The sequence below is a fragment of the Sinocyclocheilus rhinocerous genome, unplaced genomic scaffold (genome assembly GCF_001515625.1).
Source record: "Sinocyclocheilus rhinocerous isolate Xijiao unplaced genomic scaffold, SAMN03320098_v1.1 scaffold326, whole genome shotgun sequence".
Classification (NCBI taxonomy): Eukaryota; Metazoa; Chordata; class Actinopteri; order Cypriniformes; family Cyprinidae; genus Sinocyclocheilus; species Sinocyclocheilus rhinocerous.
This window is the reverse complement of record NW_015647024.1, coordinates 71,288-83,579: the sequence shown is the minus strand read 5'-3', so window position 1 is coordinate 83,579 and position 12,292 is coordinate 71,288. Positions and strand designations below refer to the sequence as shown.

The 12,292-nt window shown below is 38.7% G+C and overlaps 1 protein-coding gene across 1 annotated transcript; it reads left to right on the top strand.

Annotated features, from left to right (window-relative positions):
• Positions 1 to 4,232: 4,232 nt before the first annotated feature.
• LOC107708306 (G-protein coupled receptor family C group 6 member A-like) lies at positions 4,233 to 11,225 on the top strand. The gene is made up of 6 exons (XM_016512492.1): positions 4,233 to 4,414; positions 5,934 to 6,225; positions 6,804 to 7,559; positions 8,070 to 8,273; positions 8,385 to 8,502; positions 10,026 to 11,225. Exons 1-6 carry the CDS (start codon positions 4,233 to 4,235, stop codon positions 11,165 to 11,167), a joined length of 2,694 nt encoding a protein of 897 aa, XP_016367978.1. The 3' UTR covers positions 11,168 to 11,225.
• The last annotated feature ends 1,067 nt before the right edge of the window (positions 11,226 to 12,292 follow it).

Here is a 12,292-nt window from a genome sequence, read left to right as displayed (position 1 = left end):
AATGATCTGGATGAAAGCAGATCAAACGTGAGTTCAGACAGAGAAGCACAACAGAGTTGAATATAAACAGCAGTGCTGACAGTAATCTGGTGGAGCAGAGACGACCTTCAAGTGAAGAGCAGTGCTCACTGTGTTCAGTGGCCTATAATTATGATATTAAGATTAAATATTGTTTGGACACTACATCATTAATAATTATTTACATTAAACATTACGTCACAGAAACTCCACAAGTATGAAGCTTTTATTGTGTAAGTGTAAGTGGGACTGAAGCACAGCAAAAGCTCCAGAGAAGAGACTGACTTCATGTTCTGTTATGATCCTGATTAAGATTTTGGCTTTGAGTATGATGATGATGGTTGGACTGATACAACGTCTGACGGAACAAAGACACATCTGCATGTTTGATGGCATATAAAGGTGGTGCTGATGCTCACAGCACTGATCTCAGTTCATCTCGCATAGATCCGGGCTTCACATTCAGAGCTCTGTGGAGGAATCTCTTCTCACTGCACTTCCCTTCTTACTCGTCTCAATTCTGCTGTCTGAACACGATCTGACCTGCTAATAATCACTTTAATGTAGCTTGCGCTCACTGTTGTAAAGGGAAGCAGTTCCGGGAGCATGACGTATGAGGTCAGTGTTGCGCATGCGCCGGTGAGTCTCGCTCATACGTCATCCGCCCGGAACTGCTTCTGTTTACAACAGTGAGCGCAAGCTAGATTCAAGTGATTATTACGTTTTGAATATGGATATTTTTCTTACAAAAACGCATCGATTCGCTACAGGAGGCCTTTGTTCACCCCCCGGAGCCGTGTGAAACACTTTATTTTATGGATGGACGCTTTTTATTTCACTTCTTTTGGACTGAAGCAATGCAACACCCGCTGAGTGGCATTAAACAGCTTGAAAGATCAAAGACAATTTTTAATATAACTCTGACTGGATTCCTCTGAAAGAAGAAAGTCATATACACCTAGGATGCCTCGGGGGTGAGTAATTTGTGGGCTAATTTTCATTTTTGGGTGAACTAACGCTTTAAGATTATCTATCCATAAAATCACAAAGTCAACAAATGTGCAGCTGCTTCTTGATGAAACGTTAAGTGTGATCACCTGCTGAACCAGAATCTCTTCTTGTCTTTGGTGTCAATCATCCAAATGTTTCATATGATTTAAGGTTATTTTAAATATTTATAAATTGTAGTGTGTTATTCTAAGATGCAGTATAGCAAATGTTTTGGTTAAGAATGAACTAAATTCAATCATTGAGCGGCTACATAAAAACTAAAACTTTTCATGTTCTTGCTGTACCCGGATTTACAACAGTACGCTTAAGTGTCATTAAAATTAGCAGTAACTCAGTCAATTGCATAAAACAGCCAATCCTGCTTTTAAACAGACTAATAAACACATTTTAATATCCGTTTTTCATCAGTCTGACCACTAGAGGGCTCCATTACATTACTCCAACCAGATCCAATTGCTCATGTAAGCACATCAAGGTACTGTTTCTGCACCGTCAGCTTGTATTCATTCTTTTAGTCAACAGTGTAGTAATCACAATCCACTATTGTAAATTACTATAGTTACTGTAGTGTAGTTTACTGTAGTAAAACCATGCACTGCCCACATTCAGTTCACATAATGCATACTGACACTTGAATTCACACTGACACCTTAACACCCAAAATATCACATTTTGTGCCTCTGCATTTCCATTATGGCATATTTGGAGTTTAACACATTTCTGTTTATCTCTGGGTCTGAATGCTGCTCTCAAGCAGTCGCTTGAACAAAGACGGTTTATGTTTCACGGGAGCTGCTTAAAATGGTTTTGTCAATAGAGTGAAAGTAAACACTTGCAGCACATTCCTGGCTTGATTCAAGAGAACGATAAAACTATTAAATGTCACACGAACAGTAAGCCTGCTCTAGTTTGTTTTTATTTCATAGCTGTTGTTGAGTGAGGACTTGTGTAGATCCAGCTTTACTACATTCTGTTTCTGTTCTAAAATCTCATTCCTGGAACCAATCCAAAGACCGCTGTTTTTATTACTCTGCTGTAAATTCACGAGAATATCAATCAGGAAATAAAGACAATCTGGGTCCAAAAAGATTGGTCAAATATATCTTTAGAAGTCAAACACAGCATCGTGGGTCGATGGCAAAATGTGACAGGAACCCAAGTTCAGACATACTGAGGTTTTCAAGAATCTGTCCAACAGAACAGACTGACTTTACCAGCTTTAATCTGATGATGTTTGTGATGAATGCACATGATGAAATATGAGCACAAACATTTTCCAGATGTCTGTCTTTATCAAATGATTTGGTTTCTCTGGGGAAGTGTTTCACGTGAAGGAAATAAACATGTAGTGATATTATTTTATTGTGTACATGTTCATTTTTTCAGGTTCAGAATTATGAGCAGATGTTTAATAACGTTTGTAGATTATAACTCGGTTCATGTTCACTTCTGCTAAGGCTTCTTAGTAACATGAAAGCATATGATATGAATCTCTCATTTCAGTCACGAATAAACTGACTCGAGAAGAATGAGAAAAACGACCTGAGATGCATTTTTTATGGATTATTTTTCTTTTTAAATGGTAAAAAGGAAGAGTGAGGCTGACCCTACAATCAACTGCAGAAGTCAGAAAAGCAGATCTTGTCTCAGTTTTCAGAGCTGTTGTCTGATACGGGAGAGGAGATTTGTACTTTGTACCACAGTTGTGTACAGGGGCGTACATTTCGTCTAACAGTTGGGGGGGGACAATAAACATAAAATTTCTCAAGAGCAATTTTTGAAGGGGACACAAATAAGAAAAAGAGGGAGACCGTGCCAAATTAGACAACGTCAAGCTGTTGTGGTCGGGCCGTGAGCGCTCGTGTCCGTTGTAGACATTACTAACCGTCACAGTGTTCGAGGTTTTCCCATGGAATTGGGCTACTTTATCACTGTTGCCGCGGGTTGAAGCGACCCCAATAACGTGTATTTTAGCCCCCGGAACGCGATTTTTACTGGGGGACCCCCTCGAAAACGCGGTTAGTTTGGGCTAGTTTTGAGAAGCGATTGGGCGGGTTTTGTTGTGAAAACCTGGCAACCCTTTCCGTCAAGCAGGTAACGTTATTATTGCTAACATAGCAGACTCATCGAAAAATACATTGGCATCATCTGTATTAAAGAGTAAATAATCACTTCATCCGATGTTTAAGTGAATAAAATATGTGTGTGTGTGTGTGAGTGTGATAGTGTGTGATGTAAAAGAGGAAAGCAGGCATTTGGACCAAAGCACTGTGAGGCAAGGGAGCGGGAGACTCAAAATGTATCTAAACTTAACACATTTTTGCCCCATTTGTGTTGTTTTACTACTTACACAATTATTTAAAATATAAAACATTGTTATTTACAATACACAGCGTGGTCTTTAATCATAATTTTAGGGGGGAAAACCCTCAGATGGGGGGGTCCTAATTAAAAAAATAAACTATAAATGTCGTGGTTAAAATGAATCATTTCTTCATCATGACTGGTTTTTGTGTGCGGTAGCAGATATTTGAAAGCAACATTTCACTTCAACAGATATTAATTGGCACAAAATGTCAGTGTCAATATGTAGGATATTATATTGTATTAAGATCACATTCTGTTAGTATTCGTGCCAGATTCACATGAAGAAACCCTCATTTTCCTTTTATTCTCACTGCTTCTTTTACTTTAATTATGGCTTCATTTGGTTGGTTTTTCATTTCCCGATCCCATTGGTCGTGTCTTTTCTTTTAGCGCTGCTACTGACCTCTCTAAACATGTATCTAACTTTAATGCACATGAACAATATGAATGTTGATTTATCATAACTGATGCATGAGCGTTTCACCTCCAGACCCACTAAAGCTCCGGATCCTGAAGTCTCAGCTCACGACACTGCTTCTGTCATTTCTGCATTTTGCCATCATTTCTGATCATTGCAAATGAAACGAAAACAACCGTTTTACTGTAACCTGCAGAATGAGTTCACATTCCATCACGGATGACAGAAATGTGACTGAACAGGTGAATTTCTCCACTTCTCTTTTTTTCTGCCCATGGGAAATCCTAGAAGCACATCAGAGGTAACGTTCAGACACAGTCACCTCCAAAACCAGCTTTCCGACTCACGTCACCCAAAAAGCAGAACCAGTTTGAGAATAAATAGCCCCTCGGCACCATATCTGCACACATTCAGCATGATGAGGTTCTGTCTTCAGCTCTGTGTGCTGGGGGTGATGCTGCTGTGCTCGGTCCACTGCAAAAACCCCCTGAGCGGAGCTTACTTGGATGGAGACGTTAACTGCGCAATTTTGAGTTCAATTCACTCTAGAGTAATCGACCTTCATAAACGAACTAAACCACAGCCATTCGTTTGTACTGGGTGAGTATGCACAAGACTTTCTTATGTTTTCAAAAGCAGGAACAGTAGGGAAAAATTATCATTTGGATTCTTCCTAACACTAACCCGATTTCTCAAATGGAAATCAGGGACATTTACTAGTTCAGTGGTCAAAATATAATTGAAAACTCACTTGTTATCAAAGTATTAAAAAAAGAGAGATTCAGCTTCTCACTCTTCTCTCCAAAAATATCTGTAGAGGAAAATCAAATTACTGTAACATATTTTTGTTCAATAATATTTGTTGATTATTATTTGGAATTTTGGGGAGATTTATATGATACTATGCAATATTTATACAATTTTTATTAGCTATTTTCCATTCAATTTTTATCAGATTTTTCCCCCATTCATTTCCTATGTCGCTCATTTTTGACCGTGAAGGTACCAAGTGTTACTTTTTATTTTTCAACACTTTAAAACAGGTGTTCTCAACTCTGGCACTCAAGGTCCACTTTCCTGCAGGCCAGAGCTGAGAACCCCTTCTTTAACATATCCGAATCTTATTATGATTTTTTTTGTGTGTTCACAATGCACCAAGTGTCATCTCATTCCGATGAAGCAAAAAAAAACGTACAAATTTTTCTGTCTAAAGTGACCGAAGAGGCCTAGAAGGTTTTTAGCAGTTGCAGCTCTTTCATGAAAACTGGCTTTGTGAAGTTCTCTGTGGTCGGTTTTTGTGGAAACAGGGTCTGAGTTTTGCTGCAGTATTTCTGTAAAAAGACTGTTAGAAAGACTGTTGTTTTTAAAATACCAATAAATTGGGCTGTTAAGGTTACAGACAGGCTTCCATTTCCCATTTCACCCACGGCTTGTGCTAAACACTGATGAACACAACTTACCTTAGTGAAAAATAAATATACTAAAATGTATTTGAAATACATTTATTTTGTGCTAAGTACACTACAAATACATTTACATATTTATGTGCTTAATAAAAATACCCTGCAGTTGTACTTTTGGTACAGTATACTAAATTGGTATATTTAAAGACGGAAGTAGTGCTGAGGTCCAACTAAAGATACAGTATACTGAAGTATATTTGATTGTGCTAAAGTGAAACTATTGCAAGTGTACTTCAGATACACTTTAAACATCTTGCATTTAAAACACATTTTAGGCTTAATAATAAGAAATATGCATTGTGCGAGTCATATGTAAGTAAATATGTTAATATAGATTTGAACTATACTTAGTATGATATAGTGTTTACATAAATACATTACTTTTTTACTAGGGCTTTTTTTACTACACTGATGTACAAACTTGAGAATATAGAGGAAGGAAATATAAATAAAATAGAATCACAGCATTTGGTTTTTCAGTGTAGACTTCACAAATTATAGTAAGTAACACCAATAATAATAATAATGGGTGTTCACATTATTTTTTGTCCTACATCTGCACATCTTTACTATAAGAGAGACAACCAAAATGCGTACTGCTGAGGTACTCCAGCACCAGGGCTGGGAACTAAGAAGTCTCTCTCTCTTTTTACCAGTTTTGATCTGACCACATTTCTACAATTACTGAGCGCCATCCACACAATTGAAGAAATCAATAACTCTACATTGCTTCCGGGGATAAAGCTGGGATATGACGTCTGTGATCCTTGTGCATCTCCCACTAAAGCCCTGCACTGTGTGGAACATTTACTGGCCGTTAATGGATCTCTGCCGGCCCTTGTGGACTACACAGACTTCCGTCCGCCAGTGAAAGCTATTCTGGGAGAAAGATACTCAGAGTTATCCATCGCTATCGCCAAGCTCCTCAGCCTCTACCTGTTTCCTCAGGTAATTTGTTAACTGTTAAAGCCAATGTTTACCTGAATAATCCCCCAAATACTGTAATCTTTTACATACGCTCATGCCACTCCAAACCTGTGCGACTTTATTTCTTCTGGAAATAATTTTTGAAGAATCTTCATGCAGCTCTTTTCCACACTACACAGGTTCACATTGGCCACACTTGTCAAATCAGTAGTCCTGACTTGCATTGTACTGTATATTCCATGCATTCTGAAGTCATGTGATGCTTTCGGTGTGGAAAAGAACAAAACATGACTCTGGCCCACATCTAGATTAAAAAATGGCAAGATTATCACTGATAAACACTTGTTGTAAACACATTTTCTGTCCTTTAGTCAACGCTAGTGTATGATTTTGAAAACGTAGAATGTAGCACACAAGTCATATTTGGAGCTTAGCAGACTCATTGTGTGACAAGAGCTATATAATTTCTCTTTCTGATGGCAGAATTGTCCATTTTGGGTGACCCATCGCTTTAAGCCCAGTGAAACTCTCTGTAACTTTAGTCAGGTAACTAGTCACGGTCTGCAGAAAACTTAGGCATGACGTTTATCTGTCAACAGATCAGCTGCTCGTCCTCTTCTCCAGTCCTGAGCGACAAACTGCGGTATCCGTCCTTCATGCGCGTGATTCCCAGCGACGTCTACCAAGCTCAGGCTCTGGTCAAACTCATGTCTCATTTCTCCTGGAACTGGGTTGGTGTCGTGTATGGAGATGATGACTACGGTAGAGCGGCCTACCAAAGCTTCATGCAAGAGTCCGAGGGAAAAATATGTGCTGACTTTGAGAAAGTGGTTCCACACTACTTGGACCACGTTGACGTCGATAAGCACATCAAAGATGTTGCTCAGAGTATACGAAAATCTGAAGCTAAGGTCGTGCTGCTCATTCTGAAGCCGCAGCTGGTGGAGAAACTCTTCAAGGAGATGATCCAAACCAACACGAGCAGAATTTGGATCGCGAGCGACGCCTGGTCCATGAACCGCTTCTTAACAAAGATGAAAGACATCAACAAAGTGGGCAAAATCTTTGGCTTTTCCTTTTCCATGGGAATTACACCAGGGTTCGAAGACTACTTGAAAAACCTCAGGCCAACGCCAGGAGCAAGAAATGACTTCATAGAAGAGTACAAGCAGTTGCGACTGAACTGCTCCCTGTCACCCTCCACCTGCGCCGTAGATGATGTGCTGCAGGCAGTGGACCTGAGAGAGGCCTACAGAGAGAGAGTGGCCATACATGCTTTCGCTCATGGGCTCAGGGCGCTGCTGACCTGCAACGAGACCGCCTGCTCTGGAGATACCAACTTCCCTCCCTGGCAGGTGAGATTTCTCAAGCCAGCTCTCTACAGGGAGTTTCAGCTCCTTAACATGATATTAATGTAGCTTGCTGTTCATTGTTAATGTTTGTTCATAACACATTAACTGATGCTAATTTATACTCTTTATGTGTTAAATGCATTCATATATTTAGAAAATAACATTATCTATATCAGGGTTTCCCAAATAGGGGCTCGTGAGTTGAGAAGCTAATAATTAGTCACATCAAATGTAACATTAAAAAAAAAACAGTAAAAGAGGCTGCACGATAGTCACGATATGATCTGCTATGTTTAGCATCTCAGAGCGACTTGGTTCACTGTAAATGCAGTGAACTCCATCTCTGCATGTACTGTGAGTTTAATGTGCATTTGGGAACATTAAACTCACTCACGTAACATATGTCTGTCTCAATTTTTTATTAATGGAGAGTTCTTGTAACTAGCATTTAACAACCATTGACCATGAATAAGGACTTCTTTTAATCTCAAGGACACTTACACTTTTTTGCAGCTATTGGAAAGTATGCGCAGTGTGAATTTCACCCTTGATGGCAATACATATTCCTTTGATGAAAACGGTGACTTTGCGGATGGTTACGACCTCATAATGTGGAAGGAAAAAAATGATGAACGCTTTATTGAAATTGTGGGAAAATTCCTCTTGAAAAATGGAGACGTGGAGATCCTCAGTCAATTCCAGTGGATAAATCACACAGTGAGTTGTGCCATCTTCAATTCTAGCCACAAGAAAACAGCTGACAATCATTGTCCACAGTCACAATGTCTTCTTTAACCATTTAAAGCACACCTCTGTTTCATCCTCCAGCTCCTCTGGTCCAAGTGCTCAGAGTCTTGCCCACCTGGTTCTGTGAAGAACCAGTCTAAGATCCCCTGCTGCTACAACTGCGTTCAGTGTGGTGAAGGAAATTATACTGATGGATTCGGTAATTAGAATTCACATTCTGTTGTTCATTCTTTCTTTTGTTTCACTTCTACAAATTAAGGAAGCTCCCATGCTGACTCTTTAAAAACAGAGAGAACACATCAAAGACCCATTTTCATCCCGGTTTAATTAGATTTTCCAACACAGTGCCAAAACAGCGAGTCATACTTAGAAATTGTTATGGGATCTGGTTGACTGATTGGTCTTCTTAGGGCATGGACTCTCCTCACAGTATATCTGGGACTTTCCCCTGATCGACTGCTTCTTGCTGTTCCACAGTTCGTTTGTCTATGTCTGTCTACCTGTTTAATCAAGATAATGCAGTGGCTCTTAATCCTGGTCACCCCCCACTCCCCTTAATTAACACACCTGATTCAGATCATCAGCTCATTAGGAGAGCACTCAGATAAAGGAGAAACACAAATAGTGCAGAGAGAACCACTGGAATAATGTAAGGTGTGTACTGGATCTGTAACCAATATCCACTGAAGGAGAGTAAGTGCAGTTTATTTAAATCCAAAACATGAACAAATACAAGACAAACAGAGACTTGACTTGGCATGACCTTGAAACAAAGTGAAAAAAGTTTGGAAGTGAAAAAGAAAAAGTCATTGTTTAATTTAAAGTGAAAAGCCGTAAATTGACACTCCCAGAATTCCCTGCATGACAGTTCATATTTGATGTTTTTTTTGTTGAAATAGCTATGTTTCTTCTTAGTTTTTTCTTATCTGTTGTGTACATTAGGGTTTTATCTTACATCTAATGTTGTTAAATTAATGTTTATTGCATTATTTCAGTATAGTGTGTCACCGTGATGGTGTTTAGTGTTTGTGTGAATGACACTGTGCACCTTCTACTGTATATATAAGTATTTTCCTTCTCAGCTTGTGGAAAGCTGTTTGTGATGAGCTTTGGTTCATCATGTGACTTTCTCATCACCACCAGTTTTTGGTGGTTATCAGTGTATTACAATGGTTCAAGACAGATATTAGTACTTCAATATGTTGGTCTATTAACATTACATTAGTTAATGAAATACGTTTTTTATTGTGAATTTAAGCCTGTAAAACCTAAAATGTTGCTATCATATTATTTACAGTGAAGTTCTGGCAACCACAGCTGCCGGTATTTTACTGTAAATGTCACAGATTTGTTTTTACAGTGTAAAAGTCAGCTGGTCATTATGGTGAAGAAGAAAAAAACTAACCCCAACGTGAAGCCGATGACTATATATCATTCCACTACTTACCAAATAAATGTATAGATGAACATTAACATACAAGACACATAAAACCAGTACAGCACATCAGCTGACTAACACACTGATCCATTTAGAGTCACTAGACACAGATATCAGAAACATCGCCAGTGAGCGATCACAATCAAGTATTCCAGAGGGATCCAGAGAGATATTACATGCTTTGGTACCAATAATAAAGAACAAAGCTCATTAAGACAGATAGCATTATATATTCTGCATTTCTATTGCAAATCTGATGACTGTACACATGTTTTCTTTTTCAGATCTACCTGAATGTCTGAGATGTCCCAAAGGAATGTGGTCTAATAAAGGAGACAGTAAATGCAGGAAATTCGAGGAGAAGTATCTGGATTGGAATGACAGTTATCCCATAGCTCTGTTAGCAGCCACGGCAATAGGCTTGGTTTTAGTGTTGACTTCACTCATCATTTTCTATGTGCACAGAAACACAATAGTAATCAAAAAGGCTGACAATACAATGTCTTGTTTCATGTTACTGGGGTTGGCGGTCAGCTTCGTCAGTGTAATCATGTTCATCAGCAGGCCAAACGAGCATCTGTGTCGGGCACAGCAGGCCGTGTACGGTCTCGGTTTCACCCTCTGTGTCTCATGCATACTGGTTAAAGCCTACCGCACTTTCCTGGCTTTCATGGCCTTTGATCCAGACAGCCAGCATAAGCTTAAAAAACTCTACAAGCCTCTTATCAATTTGGGCCTGCTTACCGGTGGCCAAGGTATCATCCTATTGTTCTGGCTGGTTTTCGGGTCTCCTCACCCAGATTTAAAGTGGCCTGGAACTGGCATGGAAAAATACGTTGTCTGTGATGAGGGCTCCATTGTAGGTTTTGGGGTGATGCATGGTTACATAGCTCTATTGGCCTTCATTTGTTTCTTTCTTGCTTTCAAGGGTAGAAAAGTCCCCCATGATTTCAATGAGACTGGTGTCATCATCTTCAGCATGTTGATTCATCTGTTTGTCTGGCTTTGCTTTATTCCCATTTATATTGAGAGAAACAAGACAGAGCAGCGGCACATTGTTCAAGCTTCAGCCATCCTGGCCTCCAACTATGGCATAATGTTTTGTCATTTTGTCCCAAAGTGCTACATAGTCCTGTGGGAGCTGTCCGAGAACTCAAGGGCCTCGATCATAGGCAGGTTGGCTAGACGCGTTAAAGATGACACGGTCAATGCAAACATCACTGTATTAAATGAGACGGGTCGAATCACTCCAGACTCAGGCATCTTCTGCCAAGGTGTAGGAACATCGGTGATAGAGATCAGCACACTTTCTAAAGACGTTTCCAGTTCTATGAAGACTGTGGACTTATTTAATACAGATAGAGGCAGTAAAGACCTAACAGTGTCCCGCCATGCCAAGCTGAGACAAAGACACACTACTCAATAAAAATAAAGGGGCTGTCTTGCCTTCTTCCAGCAACTGCATTTACAATTAACAAACAAATACTTCCTGGCCAGAATAAACTGGATTTTTCATCTCACATACATTGTAAATGTACCAATACTGTACTTATTGTTTAAAGGTTCTAAAAGGGTGCTTTGATGATTTTTGCTGTATCTTTATACATTTTTCTACATATACTTATAGGGACTCTGCATTTATGAATTAGTGTACTAAATGTAATGGTGTAATGGTGTATAAACTGGTTCAGATGTTATTGCAAACATGGTAAAACCACCCTTGTAAAAAATTTATATATTTAAAATACATTTATTTTATACTAAATATAGTTCAAATCTGTTAACATATTTACTGACATATCGCTCGAGACTTACTGATATAAAAATTATAATTCACCTTTATTTGGAGTACTACTTGTGCACAATGCACATTTCTTAATATTAAGTCTAAATGTGTTTTAATGTCTCTATTGTTGAGGATTGTACGATATTTTAATGATATTGGTCTTTAAATGCAAGATATTTAAAGTGTACCTAAAGTATACTTGCAATAGTTCCACTTTAGCACAATCAAATATACTTCAGTATATCTTTAGTTGGACTTCAGCACTACTTACACAAGATTAAAGTGCATTAAGTGTAAATTTAGTTGTTCCAGTTTAGCAGATTTTAAATATACCAGTTTAGAATACTGTACCAAAAGAACAATTGCAGGGTATTTTGATTAAGCACATAAATATGTAAATGTACACAGTAAAATCCCGAGTGTTAAAGTAACACTGCTCGGAGCATATATGGTCCCACTCTAAAAGGGTGTTAAAGTAACACTGAAGCAGTGTTAAAGTTAATGAGATAATTATGTGATTAATTAAGTGCTGATTGAGCATTAGTGATGAACAGCTGCTGTTAACGAGCAGAATCACTGAAGAAAAGAGAAACAAGAATTACAACTGACTTCAGCCACAGCCTTAGATGAAATCAACTGAAATAAAAAAGACATTAAATCTCTCAAGATCTCAGCAGAAGATGATTGCACAACTCTATTGCATTACTAACCAGTTAGACTTTATTTCTGGAGTATCTAAAACAGAAGTTCTTTATTGAGAATTAA